The sequence below is a fragment of the Penicillium psychrosexuale genome, assembly GCF_028828465.1.
Source record: "Penicillium psychrosexuale strain IBT 29551 chromosome Unknown utg000002l, whole genome shotgun sequence".
Taxonomy (NCBI): domain Eukaryota; kingdom Fungi; phylum Ascomycota; class Eurotiomycetes; order Eurotiales; family Aspergillaceae; genus Penicillium; species Penicillium psychrosexuale.
Genome location: NW_026643187.1, coordinates 3,852,107 through 3,869,404, shown reverse-complemented (window position 1 = coordinate 3,869,404; position 17,298 = coordinate 3,852,107). Strand labels below are relative to the sequence as shown.

The window sequence follows — 17,298 nt, the reverse complement described above, 5'->3', positions numbered from 1 at the left end:
TGGATTTGTAATCAATCTCCAGGGGTGTCTCCCGTTGTTACATCCACCAATTCACGCGATAAGAAATGGCGCGATATAATCCTTGTCGTTATGTATTGCTGCGTTATCTCCCCGCAAGCAGCCAGATGGGGTCCAAACAAAGAAAAAGAGTTTGGGTGGGTAAAGTGGACTTCTAAAGAAACCTCCCGAGGTCGGGAGATCGACAAAGTCCGCTTTATCGTCGCTTGATTCAAAATATACTCTCTCTTTAAATTCAGGGCTGGACGACTGAGTATGCCCTCCTAAAAAATCGAAATGCAGCCACACTTGACCCCCAGCTTGCACATTGCTGAATAGGGCTTCTCCGACATACCTCCGGTAGCTCCGACGCCTCGTTCATTAGTGCGAAAGGCATCCAATGAGAACTTTTCTTTCCCTTGTATATTTGGCTCATTGTACATGCATGATTGACTTTCACAATCTGTGGTAATTCTGGCCCCCGGAAAAAAAAGTACCATGGTAATTCGATTTGCCCCCGGTAATCTGCTGGCAATTCCACAGCACAGTATGGCGTATGGTTATCCTACGTGCTTTTTTTGGCTTCACAATAGCTATCAAGATACTTTCAAGATCGAATCTACACAGTTGTTCACGAAATGGGCCTCAATGATCATGCTGGTAAGTCTTGGGATATATATGTACCTTCCTTCTGCAGCGCATTCTGCACAAAGAGATTTCAAACTTACGTGGGGTCTTTAGCCTGCTGCCAATGTAGACACAGAAAGATACACTGCAGCCGGGAACGTCCACAGTGTTTGAACTGTTCCAGGCTAGGGTATCGTTGTGAATGGTCAGAAAAAGGGAAGAAACCTAATCAGACGAAGAAACTGTGAGTTGTTGATCGGAACGCCATATCGATGTGCTGGTATCAAACCCGTGGTCCCAAGAAAAATTCTAAATGCTCTCTAGATTGAATGAAATTACCGATCTACGCAGCCGAGTTGAAACCTTGGAAACACTTGTAGCCACGATGCATGGCTCGCTGAATGCTCCTATTATTCCTGCAAAAGCAGTGGCTGTCTTCGACACCGATAGCAACTCTGGACCCTCGGATTGCGAGAAAACGGAGTTGAACGGATATGGAAACAATCTACTTGGACAGGAACATACACGGTGGAACTTTGAGACCCCATTAAAGCACCAGAGGTCGGAACTAGGGAGCTCTTCGGACCTGCATGGTAGTAATTTGGGTGCTTTTACCCCAGTCGAGCAGCATCAACAAGGTATCTATACACGGTCCCACGAGGTGTCATGTCTCCCTCCTGAACTGGCACACGCCCAGCCAGTGCTTAGACATGAACCAATACCCATTGGCTCTTGAAGAGCAAGCACACTACTATACGGGTCTTTCTCAAAGCAGCTGGTATGAAACTGCGTGACATAGATACAAAATACATTGAGCACCACAAACGTTCTGCGGGTCTTGCTGGATTAATAGATGAGTTCAAGGGTCGAAAATCTTGTAGAATTTGATTTACGAATGAATGAGTCTAAATAAAGAGCAATTTACAAGTTTCTCGTTACTGGATGAACAATATAGGGAATTGGTAATATGCCCCCCTTAAAATGACCCCCCACCCGAGTTGTATTTTGCTTATTAAGCCCTCTGTCGTCAGGTCCCGACTCCCGAGGTGGCCTTGTTTTCTTCAGGGAGAAAATCTCGGAGCCTTCGTGTCAGGTAGAATCCCAAAGTAGAGAAGATAGGCTATGCACCACACACAGAATGAAAAGGGGTTTACAGGATGCTGTTGCATGAGGATACAAGGATGTCTACTACGGTCTGTAGGATCCCTATCCTTGCTAGCTGACCTCCTCGGATGGTTGGTGTTGTTGTGTCGCTCTCCTCCTATTGATCTGAATGACGAGATTCGCTTTTTTGAAATGATACGTGTTAGGCCTCTGCCCTAGAAAAGATATATCAACTGTACCCTTTCGCAAGATGTCCATAAATTTCCTGGGGCTTTGCATATTGCCAATCATCTTGGCAAGTCGAGTGATTAAAATAAGAATTCAGGAACACAAACTGGAATCCGTCAAGGAAAGGCCGGACATATGCTCCTACATCTACGAATCACTGGGCGTGACTGCCACCTTCCAGGCTTGCTCGGACAGGTCATATTCTCAATGACGATCACTCGATTTGAAGACAGTAGCGAAGGAAAGGCTTATAATCCATGATAGCATTGATGGACTTTGCCAAATTGGCATTTGGTCCCAACAGGCTTCCGAGCTTGCTTTTCATCGCCTATGTTGCGTTGCATCCATCATTTCTATAGAAATGTTGTAATACAGGCGTCACCGTTCTGTATCCCATGACTATATATGTGAACAGTAACATTTCAACCAACTAATGTAATTCACAAGCGAGTGGCCACCTTAAAGAAACATAGTAAATGCGATAAATTAGAACCTGATATCTCAATAACGGTGGTATATGAGGGGTTTTCCTAATAGCTTGGTACCTTTTAGGTGATATCTAACCTCTTTAGTAAGTTTAGACCAGTTTTATAACCCAGTGATTGTGATATATATATTTCAAGATATTTTTCAAGTGAGACGATAGCCATACTCATTTTGACTTTATGAATAACGAAAACATCGGCTTTCTACTTGTAGGCTCCTAGTTTGTACGAAAATGTGACCGAGCATGGTGCTAGCCTCGATTCAGCTAAGTGGATGAGAGACGAGCAAGGATAAAGTCTTTCTCCTGCATGAGAATGCCCCAAAGTCTAGGGCCAATAGTGCAAGCATACCATACGTGCTATAGCACTACATTTCGGAGGGCCCAGATTCACCGCGGTAAGGGGGAATTTGAAAGGGGAGAGTGAAGAGTGGCTTGCGCAATTTTGAGCATATGCGTGATTGTATCAAAATTTTCGTTCCGGGTCAATGAAACCTGTGAAATTAATGTTCACCACTTGAAATTGGTTTCGTGGTTTAGAAGCGCTCAGGCAAAACATTGGTTTAGCAGAAAATTTGGCTTAGTATCCAACAGCAAGACTTGTAGAGCGGTCGAGGTGGTGATAGATTAGGCAGCAATGCTTGAAGAAAACAAGCATTTACAGGTAGCGAATGAGAAGCAGAAGTAAATCACCGACGGTCAACTAAGCAAGCCCCTTTTGCGTTACCCATACGTTCGTCCCATCATAGGTAATTGCGTCAAACTGTGTACGTATAAGCTCGTCGATCTCCCGCCCCACCATGAATCTCTGGACCTTGATTGGCTAACCGGAAGCAGATGGTCCTACAAAACAATGCAGAAAAAGCCATGTCGATCTTTCTGGGCGATCATTGCGTAATAAGCGGAAATTCGGAAATTCGGCAATTCTAAATTTGGTCGACCCTAATTCGATTTCAATGGAGCCGGGCCTGTGGGGAAGCATTTGGATCTCAACATCTGTCAGCCATGTCAACATACTCACCGTCTCCATCTATGGAAATAAGGCTCAGGGGCTTCCGAATAATATAGCAAGCAACGTAGCCTTTCTCATGGATCTGCTGCAAACTTCATACAAACTAAGCGGTAAAAGCGCTATGGTTTTCGGATACATTGAGCTACGAAGAACCACAAACTCAATGTGGTATGTGAAATGACAAGTTCGATGGAGTACTGAGGAGTGAAGCGTGGCTGGGGTTTGCGGAGGCCGCGTGTACGTGGGGAACACATTATCTCAGCCCTGGAGAAAGCTCTTCGATTGTCCAATAAAGCTTGAATAAAATGGATGATGTAAAATTCTTAAAAATAGGCGCATTAGCTAGGGATCAGCCATGTTGTGCTCCATAGTTGCCTCATTCTTTCTCTTAGGGCTTCGGGGAGCCTACCCGACGGTGATCATCCTCGATCTCAAACCTCAACTTAGAACATCGACCAGTAATGAGATTAACATTACTCCGTATTGATTCAGAGACACTCTATGTTCTTAATTCTCTGTTATGAAAAGCTTCCATGTTCACTATGGCCTCGTAGAGTAATTCTATATGTACTCTGTATACACCGTATAATACTAGGGCCTGAGGTCTGTTATATCCCTTCTTTGGACCCCATAAAAGGAGGCCGTATAAAGCTCTAGAGACAAATTACGGATCTCAAGATCCAAGTCTAACCAGAAGTAGTTGCAGCCTAGTCCAAGCTACTGCAGTATTCGCTTTTGGCTTTTTTAATAATAATATTCCAGACCAGCCCTTGACGACCATGACGCGTCAATCCGATCGTTATTCCTTCCTCTAATGTCGTGACAAGGTTGAGCTCAGTCAAAACATCAAGGGGGTTCTCTCGAGTTGAAAGGTATAAAGAGGCGGTCCTGGACACTGTCTTCCACTCATCATCACTCTCATCCAAACACTTCCAAACACTTTCAAACCAAAGACACTTTCAATCCTTTCTTTCTACAACAAATCTCCAACTGCCAAAATGAAGGTCACCTCTATTCTCGCTACTCTGATGGCCGCTGGCCTCGTTGCCGGTGCTCCTCCTAATGAGCGTATGTACACCAGCACATGTAACCCATTCCTAGGCTGAGAGTTTTATTAACACTATTTCCAGGCCCTACCGATGTCCAGGGCAACCCCCTCCCGGAGCCCACTGCAGCTGAAGTTGCTCTGCCCCCGGCTCATGGCGACAATGACAATGACAAGAGGGACCAGCTTGCTCCTCCTCCTAAGGATGGCAAGCACCCCAAGGATGCCAAGCACCCCAAGGACATCAAGGACAGCGGCAAGCGGGACCAGGTCCCCCCCTCCTCCTAAGGATGGCAAGCACCCCAAGGACATCAAGGACAGCGGAAAGCGGGACCAGGTCCCCCCTCCTCCTAAGGATGGCAAGCACCCCAAGGATGCCAAGCACCCCAAGGACATCAAGGACAGCGGCAAGCGGGACCAGGTCCCCCCTCCTCCTAAGGATGGCAAGCACCCCAAGGACATCAAGGACAGCGGAAAGCGGGACCAGGTCCCCCCTCCCCCCAAGGATGGCAAGCACCCCAAGGATGTCAAAGATGGCAAGCCCGCCCCCCAGGGTAACTAAATCTATCTTCGATAGATTTGCAAATTCCTCAAAGTGAATGTTTGTTCTTGATCTAGATCGAAGAACAAGTTTACATTTGAGCAAAGGTGTGTTTTTGGTTTTTGACAACTCAGTGTATCGCAATAATTATTCTCTTCTATGCATGTATCTAACTCCATACACTCTTTTGTTTGCTAAAAAAAAGCTCCCTTTTTCTTATTCGTAGCTGGATCTCGCCAAATGGGGACCCCCATAGGACCAGACCTTTTCCTATTTCCCGTTCTCATGATCTGACGGTAATTCTTTTCACCTTTTCTCCCATGAGATTCCTATCGATAGATTCCGAATATAGTATATTATTATGGCCTAACAACATATTTTTGTCTTCTATCGAGGTTCATGTAATGTGATCCACGGAGGTGGAAGTTCTTTTACACAGGAGAAACTGACTCATTTCCCTCTAAGCTTCGTGGGAAGTTTTATCTCTATTGCCGATATATTCCAGTGACTATTAATTTGTTCTGAATATATATCTTGGCGGCATGTACACTAAGCCACGCTAGTCTATATTGGGTTATTATGTAAATAAAACACACAGACCCGTGGACGGGCTTTAATCTCATTGTCTCTGTCTTTTTTCTTATGCTTCAAGTCTAAAATAATGACCACGAAATCTTCCGACAAGATATTCCCAATCACAACCTTTATTTCAGACCTACCGACCAACCTTATTCTGCAACCCCTCCCATCATCATCCGAAAATGGCCCTGTCAGTGGACGTTTGATCATTGTAGGCGATGTCCACGGGATGAGAAAGTCCCTTGAGGCACTCTTAGACAAAGTCGATTTCGACAAACACAAGGGAGATCATCTGATACTAGTTGGCGACCTAGTCAATAAAGGCCCCGATAGTCCTGGTGTTGTTGATCTGGCCATGAAGCTTGGCGCTAGCGCCGTGAGAGGCAACCACGAGAATGCAGTTCTTAATGCGGCTGCGGAGATCAAGATCAACGCCACAAGGGATACTCTACTGCACTCCAGGGGCGATCCGGTCGTACCTGAAAATCCCGAAGCGGAGCTACCCGGAAATAATATCCGAGATTTCGAGATCGCCGACAAATGCGTACCTGCCACATCGCACAGTACGGCCTCGGTACTTTCGACGCGTCAGCTCGACTGGCTTGCCACTTTGCCATTGATATTACGCGTCAAGCTACCTCATGTCCTAACATCCTGCTTCGGTGACACTCTAATTGTCGTACATGCTGGCCTCGTTCCTGGCATCCCACTTGAAGACCAGGATCCACACGCTGTAATGCATATGCGGAGCCTTATCCGTAAATCAGGTGACGAGGATGTATTCGTACCGGCTGAAATTCCCGGAGAAGAAAGCTGGGTTATGGAATGGAACCGGTGCCATGATAGGCTAGCATCCAAGACTATGGTGATATTCGGGCATGATGCAAAGCGCCAGTTGCAGCTAAGCAGGTATGCAATTGGACTGGACTCGGCGTGTTTATACGGCCATCAATTAAGTGCGGTTGTAATTGGGGCTTCTGACGGGAGGTTTGAGCATCATGTTGTTCAAGTCGAATGTGCTGATGTGCCTATCATTCCAACAGTCTCTGTGAAGTAAGGCGACAAGACTGCAGTTATAGAATCCAATAAAATTTAGCTAATCTGAGGTAGCATCTTATGTATGCCCGGCGCTATATGATAGAATTTTTGGGGCTATCATTTGTCTGAACGGACTAGTACTAGTTTACTTATCGAAACGAAATATGCTATAAATAATATCTATTTTTGAACAGCATCTACTCTGATTTCCATCTCTCTTCACGACGTCACGCAACCAAAATACGAACTATGTCAGGCCCATTCGAGGCTCCGGATTGAAATTCAGATATTAATTGATGCCAGCCTCTATCTACCGTTCATCCGTTGACAACTACTCCCCCGTTGGGATGCAGACTCTGCCCAGAGATAAAGCTACTATCCTGGCTCGCAAGGAAAACGAAACATGTGGCAACCTCACTGGGTTGTCCTGGGCGACCCATCGGTGTGCCGCTGAACTCCTCCTCTGCGGCGGTAGTCATAGTTGCTGGAATAAGAGGTGTCCAGACTATACCCAGATTAGCTGTTGCGGAAATATTTCTGTGAGCGAATCGATTTACCTGGCCCAGGACACACACAATTCACCCGAATGCCGTTTTTGACTTGCTGGTTGGATAAACCCCTAGTGAAAGCGACGATTGCGCCCTTGGTTGACGTGTAGTCGAGTAGATCAGGGCGACCAATGTAGTGGTTAACCGATGCACAGTTGATTATGGTCGAGCCGCTTTTCAGATGAGGAATTGTATATTTGGAAAGATAGAAGACAGGGTGGATATTGGTGTCGAAAGTGGTTTCCCATTGAGATCTGTGAACGTATGTTAATAAAATGCACTTAGTGATATAAGACAGAAGACACATGCTCTTCTAGATCCTTGATATCGTCGATCATCGTTTGAGTCCCAGCGTTGTTAACCAGGATGTCGATACCACCTAAGCTTTTGAGGGCTGTGTCAACCACTGCTTGGCAATTCTTCTTATCCCGAAGGTCAGTGGGGTAGCAATAACAGCTTTGCCCGATTTCCTCTACTCGTTTTTTAGTCTCTTGTGCGTCTCTTTCTTCCTCGGGAAGGTAAGTGATTAGACTCGAGGCTCCCTCCATAGCGAATAGAATAGCAACTGCACGACCGATGCCTGAATCACCACCTGTGATAATGGCTTTTTTTCCGGCAAGCTTCCCCGCGGCTTTGTAGGTCTGATACCCGCCATCCTCGGTTGGAAGTTGGCTTGAAGTGGGATTTGGGTCTTCCATCTCAGCCTGTAAGCCGGGCTTTTTGTGGTGCTCAATAGGGATTTGGTGACCTGAATTTTTTGTTAAGCCTGAAACAATGAGACAGAATTGTAAATGAGCTTACCCTTTTGGAATTGAGATTGAGGGCCCCGAGAGGGCTTTTCCACTTCCTGTTGCATGCTGGAAATTCGTGTTTCACGTGTTGTTTTAGGTCGCAAGAGTATTAATGTCCCAGTGATCAAGAGGTGGGAGGTGGAGAGAAAATAGATCAAATTGGAGGTCAGATTGGCGGCTGAGTTTATAAAATAGAGTATGAAATTTCGATCCGGTCAATGTGACGTTTATTCATGCCAGGAAACCGGAAAATATTGAATATTCGTTCTAAAACTGCCCTCCCTTTCGAATCCTGCTCCGAATCCTGTTCCCAAGGCTCGATGATGTAAGAACCCCGACAGTGATACCTAAGTACTGAAGAGATGGTCAAGCGCGTTTATAATGTCTCTGTCGCTTATGTCGTAAAATCATTAGGATTCGTTCTGTAATTCTTATTCAATTACTTTGTCATAAAAAACCAATCGGTATATGGTTCGATATGTACACAAGCGTAGAAAGCAAAGCTAAATCCAGGAGTATGACAGGATCATCATTCTGACTGATAATGACCGGACTAGGGAGGGGAATCAAGTTTCAAACATCACTATTCCGGAGTTCTGATACAGTTATATTGTATGAATCTTGGCATAATGTGAGATCCTGTTTATACCAACAACATGGATGACGGAAGATCAACGTAATGGATCGCATAAACATGGTATTTCCCCACAAATAATTAAGGTCTATCGAGACTCACTAATCCTAAAATTGAAAACGAAAATAAAATCGCGATAGTCAAATATCTATTCAACTACGAAGGGGCAGAGCGGCCAAGGGTCAAATGCCTGACTTTTCAGGTTTGATGCCTGAATATGCCTGAATTATAGACTAGTTCAAAAATGAAGCTATTCCCACCATGCAAATTTCCGTATGTACCCGTTCTGTGCGGTCGGAGTCGGGTCTCAACACCCACCGATGATTTGTATGGTCTGGAGGCCCACAATCAACTTCTCTAAGCTTAATGTTATAATACAATACCAATTCCCCCCGGATATATCGCACATATAAAAGAATAATCTGGAAGAAGGTTATATAGAACCTTATATGGTAGCGGAGCTCTAGCTTATCCGAGATCAAATTAGTATGCCATCGACTAGTCAACACCATGGATCTGGAATCCATATTAGGTAGCGGCTGGTAACGGGATGCCTTTTTAAACCATAAAAATCTTCCTCTTCAAAAAATTCCTCCCTTCTTCCCGACATCAAATCTTACTATACAAAAATTGTTCAATCATCCTCCAAAATGTCCGACCTATCTTTGCAAGGTCAAGAATTGAAGAAAGTCCCCTACCACGACCACCCTCCACAATACGACTCATACCAACCAGATCTACTCACCTCGGTTATTGAAAACGAGTATAATGTGAAGATACTAATCGAACGGCTAGGGAAGCTATACAAGGAGTTGACTTTCTTCGCAGATAATATTCCCGACCAACCTAGTCACCCACAGACTGCGGAGCTTTCCCTAGGGATGGCTCGACTATTTACAGAGGGGACAGCGATAGGTACAGAATTGGCAAATCTTTATAAGGAACGCACCGACCAAAACACCGAACTCTACATTGCCATATCAAGGCTCACTCGGAGTGAGTTTGATCGAGCCTATGCTTCCTTGAGGCGGGATCCCAATCGGCAGATGCGAGACAAGCTGGCTCAGGACCCCAATAACCCTGGTGACTTCATTGATACAGACCATGGATACAATTCTCAACGCTCTCGGCAAACCAAGCAAGTAGAGGGAGCTGGAAATTGCACAGTTGATGACCGGTTCTTCGAGCTCTCGGCAAAGGGGGATAAGCCCAATGACAAACTTGGCCAAAGCCTTGGATCCCATGATATGGTCAATGTTTCAAGTACGACTAATGATGCTCCTGCGCAACCACCCACGAGCTTTTGGAGGAGAATTTTGAATGGCTTAGCTCGGCCTGTTAAAGTGAAATGAAGGTCTCCGGAGTGATCAATTTATGATGAGACTGCTGAATGTTGGTGTTTATCTTGCTTTATAACAACTTGAACGACCACGTGAAATCTGGGTTACGTTTGTTTGCTTACTTTGAATTTTTGATACTATCCTTATTTGAACACTTCTACGAAGCTCACCCTTGAAGAGAACAGTGATGACCAAATTAGCTAGTCGTATAATCAATTAACTAGCCTATGATGAGGATATCCCTTTCTGTCTTCTCACGACAAATCTTACGACATACTGAAGACTTACCAAGAGAAAACCGCCAATACAATTAGCAAATGTCACCATAAGGTGAGAGGAAGTATTACATTTCGCCAGCACCATTGATGAGCTGAATCTTCTGGCTAATTGCGGAGCGAAGGGTAGCAATTAAATCATAACCTCGTGTGTGCATGTCACGTGACCAGGTCTTTTCTCCTAGTGGTTTTTATGCGGTGAAGAAGTAGTCGGCTAACTTAGAATAACCTAACCGGCAGAAAAAATAGACTACCATACTTGCAGAATGAACCATCATTATCTTCCCCAGAGCTTCTACAGTCACACTTTACGTAGCATTAGAAGTTAGAATCAGTCGTTTTGCTCTGCAACGACTATCGGGCGGCCGCAGGCCGTCCAGATCCCTCGTAAAGTTCTCGAGGCAGCCCCGTTCAGTATGCTCCTTTTCATATCGGCCTCCTTCAGCTTTGCAGTAGCAAAGGCCCTGACATCTTCACTATTATGGCGCGCAGCAACACGCAGCTTAGTTGCATCTTCCAGGAGGCCCTCCTGCGTTATCGTCGTCAAAATGTCCATATGGAAATACCACGGTTTTTGAGAGTTGAGACTACGTAAAACCACGCTTCCGTTTAATTTTTGACCCGGTCTCAATCACGAGTCTCATCGTTGTTCTACAATGATCCCCAGCCGCCAGTGCGTCATAACTCATCTTGCCCGCATTAAATTTCACAATAAATGTACTTTGTACAAGTAACAGCAAAGCACTAACACCTTGATGTTTGTACAGCGCTACGAAGCAGCCACAATCAAATTTGTTTTTCGTCTCTAAATCACTCTCCCCAAAGGCTCCATCGGAAGTTGAGTTACTTAGGCTGTTGCAGGTCCCAAAATAGTCCCGGAAGGGCTTTCCTTTCTTCTCAAAAAAGCAAGAGCAAAGTTAGAGAAAAGTAACAGAAAAGAATCTTGATATCTCAATTGGTGGATATAAGATAGTGACATCAAACTAGAAAGCTTCTTAATCTCAATTGATGAATACAAGGTAAAGCCTCCCTAAAAGCTAGTGAGATACGCTGGAAGAGATAGCCAGGCAAGATGAAATTGAACGACCACTTCCTTATTACTTTCTTCGCCTGGATGATTGAACTTTGATTGGTTGATCGGCTTGCTTTCATAGAAAAGGAAACTACAAACGTACTCTAGGTAATTACCACAACGTAGTTCAGATTCAGCAGGCACGGACCTGCTGCGTAGAGTGTAGATTTTGTTCCCCCTCTCCCCCCTCTGATGTTATTCAAGTCAACAACAATCTAAAGATGATGGCCAATATAACCGTCCAGTGGCCTTATGGCCCTACCTTAACAACCACCTCCAGCCCTACCCCCACCTCCATCCCTACCCCCACCGCACACACCAACGCCGCCATCGAGAACATGGGCCGACTCCCAGCGGGCCTTTGGGCCCTAATATTCCTCGTGCTCGCCATTGTGAGCATCGCTAGCTTCTTCTTCTTCCAGCAGCAGAAGAAGAAGAAGGAGAGCGAGGAAAAGAAAAAGCCCAAGGTGGCCGAAGAGTCCCGGCTGGTTGGAGGACTCCCGGATGAAGATTCCCGGGTGATTGGAGAGTCCCGGTAAGTTAAAGTTCATACTTCCCCTAGAAAATCATCTGGAGGGTCTTTAAGCACATTGGCTAACACCTCGTGGCATAGGGACCTCCAAACGGCTCTCACCATGAACTGGCTCCGTGAGAGAGAAGGTAAGTCGCAGCTAAAGAGCCTTATCATTGCCTCTATGGCCCAGTGCCAAACGGCTAACAGTTGTGGATCATAAAGGCGGGAGCACTCCCATCCCAATTCTATTGGAGGCTCTCGACCCGGGCGTCCCTCGGCCATCCTCAGCCGACCTGGAGTGCGGCCCTGTCAGATTCATCCTCCCTCCCGCGGGCACCTCAATCCCGCGACCTGCAACTCCTCCCCCGGTCATCGTGGTGGCTCCCTCGGTGACGGCAGCGGCACCTCCGACCATCCCACCAGCCAAAACTGAGCTGACCCCCTCAAACATCTCGGCAAAAAACCCATTGTCGTGATGGTCCCTAAAAGCCCTCGTAGGTATCACCGGTAAGGCGCCGTTGCAAAGTAGTGCGGGGGATTTCGAAACGGCGCGCTACCTGACGAATTGAAGAAATTTCTTGATTCTTAAAAGCCTGGATAGCTAGTAAGATCCTACCCTCTTGCTCTGTTGAATCTCTAGAGCTTCGGGACCGAATTGGTGGTATGGTGGGTGGTTGAATTGACTAGGTACTAATTCCTGGACGCGTTTTGGATGGGTGGCCCACTCGCTAGTAGTGGCCCACTCGCTTGTGAAATACGTTAGTTAACTAATTACTAATGACGGAAAAACGGTGGTAAGGCGAGTGTATATGTGGCAGAAAAATCTCAATAAATTCTCTAACTCTCTAAAAATGACAATAGTCCTAAAACATGACAATCTGGTGGACAACTTAGTAATCAAAACAAACAAAACAAAATGAAAGGATGTTTTTCGGGCGAAAAACCACTGAGTTGGTTTTTCTGCAGAAAACCAGCCTGGTCAGTCACGTGACCCAACTGTATCAGGGATGAAAAATGACAGTATTCATCCTAGATTCTGACAACTAACTTGTTAGAGATGAATCAAGGAGTCTACGGATGAAATGTAGACACTCTGGAAAGTTCTCATGAATTGCGTGAAGAGAGAAAAGGAAACTACCTATCTGCTGGGACTAAAATAGTTGTTGGGAGCGGAGAGAGGTCACATGACTTCGAACATAACTATCTCTAGCGAGCTTGTAGAAATTGCTATTTCCGTTCCTGCTAAAGATAAGCATTCATTTGTTACCGGGTTCAACTTTGTCTATAGGACAAATTCACTAAGCATACATTTTAGCTATCAAACCCCTCAAAAGCAGATTAAGATTAATCTTCACGGTCGGCTATTGATAGGCTTCAAAGTTATCTCAAGTGCTCGGCTCTACGTCTAATATTTCGCCAAGATTATGGAATATGTTATAGTTTGTTTGATTAGAAAGCCGAATACAATTTGCAAATTAGTACTACTTACCCTAAGCGGACAGATAAAAGCCTTTGCTGGGTATTTCGATATAAGTTAAATATTGATGTGCTGTTTCAATTCATATACGCGGCTTACTGACTCAATTTAGCATTGCAGGATGGTGAGGCTCGAAGTAGGTTTATTGCATCTAGGATAACTAATAATAGTATCTTAGAGGCCGCGATGCCTGTTGGTTCGTCGTTGTCTTCGTCCAATTTGTTGAGTTCGCCCTACTAGTCTATAGTTCGAATTAATTAGAAGCCAGGGCCTTTGCTCTTCCTTCTTTAGCTATCTTGATTTGCTCTCTTCTTTGACGTTCCGTTTTATGCTCTTCATTTTCATCACCCGTGAACTCAACGTTACTCAACACAAGTGCATTCATTAACTAAGCAAAAAAGCGATAGTTATAGAGATACTCTATCACACAGACTCGGCGCGGGATAAAGAACCTCGTGGCGAGGCCACGTACATGCGTAAAAAGGTATCCCAAAGGGAACGTTCTGCCTTGAAAAAGTTATAGATCGGAGTGATTCTCAAGGTAAGTTTTTCGCATCTCTTTTCGAAGACTGCTTCAGTGATTCGCATTCTGTGATCAGGATAAGCTGTGAAAAGCAAAACCTTCGCTAAATTAGTATTCTTAAAAGACAGAATATGCGATATATCAGTGCTACTCACCGGGAATAATGTTTCATCCTCAAACCCCGTCTGATAGACCCGATTGTATATTGCGGTCAAAATAGCTCTCATCTCAATTCTCGAAAACCCTATTTCCTGACCAGGCGTATAGAGGTATATCAGCACGCGGAGGTGAGGGGGTAACGTTGCTAGTCTTTCGGACTCCTGGGGTCGAAGGCATGGCGTTGACCATTCAAATATCCTAGCTAGCCATTGACATTCATCAATAACACTCAGACTATCATCAAGTCCATTTATGATACCGAAGTATGGATTGATAATTCTATATGAATATGATGAGTACAGTCTTCTATTTCTTTCGTCAGAGAATGCATACGAAACTTACTCCACTGGACCCCAGGCATGCACCCTATCTTCAGATAGATTCGCCATTGAGGATAAAACAGACAAAGCTTTGGTAGGCCATCTCGTTCTAGGGCTGCAGCCTAGATACATATCTTCAGTTCCCATCGGTATCTTCGGACCGAAGGTAGAATGAGGCCGGAAGGGGCCTTCATTAGACAACAACATATCTGCACTTGGGAGGCAAATGATTGTTATCCCAAAGTGGCTCAGCTCATCTCTAGAGAAAAAGTGTTTCTCAAGCTGGCTGAAATGAACCATCATCTTACAAAGCTTAGCGCTGCGCTCTGTTCTCAACTCTTCCCATTCTATCAGATCCTTTGTATCTTCCATAGCCGTCTCGGGTGTCATCTTGGCCGCATTTTGTAGTTTAAGAGACATGTTGGCGAAATTAAGAGGAAATTTAAACTTGTTTGACTCGCCATTTGGTGTGTTTTTATACTTGAATGAATGGCGATGTAATAATGACATATGCATGAGCGATATTACGAAATAACAGGCCAATTCCTTTATAGTTAACACTGACCTGTCAAGTCCAATGGCAGGCAATATTCTGATTGGTTAGCTTAGGCCATGAGGCACGTCGAGATGGCAGAGAAGCCACTCTGTATAACCAAAGAGGAAATATCACGACACAGAGTTCCTTGGAGAATAAAAGGTCCTCTTAAAGGCCTGAATCGATATAAGCAACCCGTCCGTGTAGTCTTGACTCTAACTCTTTGAAGGCCATGGTAGAGCCTATTGAGTCGTACGACTCTCCAGCAAGATACTATTGCTTTGTTGGATATCCATTTACCTCGGGAGTGGGTAGCTGAAACGCCCTATCTCTGTAAATGCTAGCTAGTCCACCGTAGGTATTTTCTGTTACGATCGCAACGTTTGCTTGTTTGTTTCTTTGCTTGTTTGTTATTGCTAAGCGAGAGTTGGTTGTTTGCATTGTTTACAAAGTGGCCAGCTATAAGAACTGGCTGTCTCCCACTTTGCAACTTGCTTCTTCTTTCTCCCCTCATCTTATTATTCTGAATTTAATGCACTCTTTGTTTAAAAAGACCTGGCACGTCACATTTTCTTACATTTGCATCTATCTATTTTCATTTCTTTGTCTGTGATTCCTGCATACTCCCTGTTCTCGTCGAGATCACTTGTATGTATTGTCAGGTTAGGTCTCTCGTTGGCAAGTACCATCAGCACAGGCAGGTCTATGCAACCACCTATATGACGACGATAATATAGATGGAGTCATCGAGCAGGATAATAATGGTCTCGCTCGTACAGCGGCGCTGGGGCGCGTAGCTATCTCTATACGGCAGGTCGATAGATAAAATAGTATGTCTCATTTGCTATCTTGAGTCAATTATTGATCTTACAGGGGCTTATCGAGATGATACAGCACTAGGTGCCATATATCAGTCAGGCGTACAAGGTGCATGAACTAGATGAGATTGCCGAGCGAGCGCCTTGTTGATTGACACCGATAACCCTAGGTAAAATGTAGTCATCAAATCAACTTAACTATAGCGAGCCTATCTAATCCTACAGCTTGATGATACTATTTACTCCTGTTGAGCTCGCTGTTCTTGCAAGCCTACCTAGGTAATGGATCTAGTTAGTTAGTTAAAACGCTATGTAGTAAGAGGGAGGTTGCCCTTTTAAAAATAGCAGGCTAATGGAGGATTAGATGAGGATATGTATGGATAATAGATTGTGGTGTTTGAATACTTGAATCGCTTCATCTCTGCTATTGCTTCGCTGATAGTGATCCTTACCCCCTTGTGTCACTCCTCTTCTTACTCTTATGGAGGTCTGATAGGCTTACTGCGGTGTTTATGCTTAGTGTTTTTGATAATCCGAGCGCATTCACTGCAATTTATCTCCGCCTATGTGAATATTTTTAGATTTTCGTTGACCTATACGCCCGATCTCTATGTTATCTAGATCACTACATTAGATAGTTAATTTCTCTTATCCACAACTCCCTCTTCGTCTCGTATCTTCAGTGCTCTGAGCACAATCTTCTATCTACACGTTCCTTCTATCGTGTTTTATACATCTTTCGCGTGTATCTAATGGCGATTCATGACGCCGGCGAGGATAAACCGATGGAAATGAATGAGTGGAACCAGTAAAGAAGATAAATATACGATGGGGGTGGGGATGGGGATGGAAGCAAGCAAGATAGAGAGAGTGGGGATAGATGAAGAAGAGAGAGGGATACGAGAGCCAGAAAGCAAGAAGGATGCGGCGCGTATGACCGAAGGGGATGGCATCCACGTGAGCCATACCTCGTGAGATGCCATTAATATCTGTAACCGAATTTTCTCCTATTGTGGACGGAATTCTTTTCTCATTTAGAAACTTTCCTCCAAGTTTATGTTACGTGTCGAATCAATGCACAAAGAAAGAGTACATTCCAACGAATACGAAGCGTAGAGAAGGAAAGGAAAAGAAACAAGACGCAGGGCTACGGCAGGGGTCTTATACCGCTACGGGCAAAGCCCTATTCTCGCTTACTCGTTCAGGAAGGAACGACTTCCTTCGGGAGGGAAGGAACAACTGACTCGCCCTCCTAATCGGGAAGGAACGAACTGTGACGTGCCAGGCCTTGCAAAGAAGAGTTCATTTAATTCAAGATAACTAAGATAGGGGAGAAAGAAGAAGCAAGTTGTAAAGTGTGAAGCAGCTAGTTGATATAGCTGTCCCCTTTGCAAACAATGCAAACTTCGAATCATCTCGCTAAACTATCTAGCAAACAATCTGGGTAATGCAAACAAGCAAACAGTAAGCGAGCAAGCAAACGAGCGAGCAAGCAAGCAAACGAGCGAGCAAGCAAACATGAAGCATATGATAGCGACCCATGTGGATCGTGACACGAACCCCAATCGTGACAGTTTACTCGGTTAGACCGTCTTTCTCCCCGATTCACACATCTGATTCTCCCATCCCCCTTCAGG

At 44.8% G+C, this 17,298-nt stretch overlaps 7 protein-coding genes across 7 annotated transcripts; 5 read left to right on the top strand and 2 right to left on the bottom strand.

The window, feature by feature from the left end:
• Nucleotides 1–1,009: 1,009 nt before the first annotated feature.
• N7518_002612 (uncharacterized protein) lies at nt 1,010–1,360 on the top strand (the record flags this gene model as incomplete). Its single annotated transcript, XM_057183540.1, has 1 exon — nt 1,010–1,360. The coding sequence occupies one exon, from the start codon at nt 1,010–1,012 to the stop codon at nt 1,358–1,360; it is 351 nt and encodes a 116-aa protein (XP_057044990.1).
• Nucleotides 1,361–4,450: 3,090 nt separating this feature from the next.
• N7518_002611 (uncharacterized protein) lies at nt 4,451–5,059 on the top strand (the record flags this gene model as incomplete). The annotated part of the gene is made up of 3 exons (XM_057183539.1): nt 4,451–4,520; nt 4,583–4,767; nt 4,814–5,059. The coding sequence occupies 3 exons, from the start codon at nt 4,451–4,453 to the stop codon at nt 5,057–5,059; spliced, it is 501 nt and encodes a 166-aa protein (XP_057044989.1).
• Nucleotides 5,060–5,699: 640 nt separating this feature from the next.
• Nucleotides 5,700–6,674, top strand: N7518_002610 (metallophosphoesterase family protein; the record flags this gene model as incomplete). Its single annotated transcript, XM_057183538.1, has 1 exon — nt 5,700–6,674. One exon carries the CDS (start codon nt 5,700–5,702, stop codon nt 6,672–6,674), a length of 975 nt encoding a protein of 324 aa, XP_057044988.1.
• A 298-nt stretch (nt 6,675–6,972) lies between these two features.
• On the bottom strand, nt 6,973–8,059 carry N7518_002609 (uncharacterized protein; the record flags this gene model as incomplete). The annotated part of the gene is made up of 4 exons (XM_057183537.1): nt 6,973–7,160; nt 7,213–7,457; nt 7,507–7,951; nt 8,005–8,059. 4 exons carry the CDS (start codon nt 8,057–8,059, stop codon nt 6,973–6,975), a joined length of 933 nt encoding a protein of 310 aa, XP_057044987.1.
• A 1,219-nt stretch (nt 8,060–9,278) lies between these two features.
• Nucleotides 9,279–9,980, top strand: N7518_002608 (uncharacterized protein; the record flags this gene model as incomplete). The annotated part of the gene is made up of 1 exon (XM_057183536.1): nt 9,279–9,980. One exon carries the CDS (start codon nt 9,279–9,281, stop codon nt 9,978–9,980), a length of 702 nt encoding a protein of 233 aa, XP_057044986.1.
• A 1,673-nt stretch (nt 9,981–11,653) lies between these two features.
• On the top strand, nt 11,654–12,305 carry N7518_002607 (uncharacterized protein; the record flags this gene model as incomplete). Its single annotated transcript, XM_057183535.1, has 3 exons — nt 11,654–11,850; nt 11,929–11,975; nt 12,037–12,305. 3 exons carry the CDS (start codon nt 11,654–11,656, stop codon nt 12,303–12,305), a joined length of 513 nt encoding a protein of 170 aa, XP_057044985.1.
• A 1,575-nt stretch (nt 12,306–13,880) lies between these two features.
• N7518_002606 (uncharacterized protein) lies at nt 13,881–14,728 on the bottom strand (the record flags this gene model as incomplete). The annotated part of the gene is made up of 3 exons (XM_057183534.1): nt 13,881–13,895; nt 13,985–14,267; nt 14,331–14,728. The coding sequence occupies 3 exons, from the start codon at nt 14,726–14,728 to the stop codon at nt 13,881–13,883; spliced, it is 696 nt and encodes a 231-aa protein (XP_057044984.1).
• Between the last annotated feature and the right edge of the window lie 2,570 nt (nt 14,729–17,298).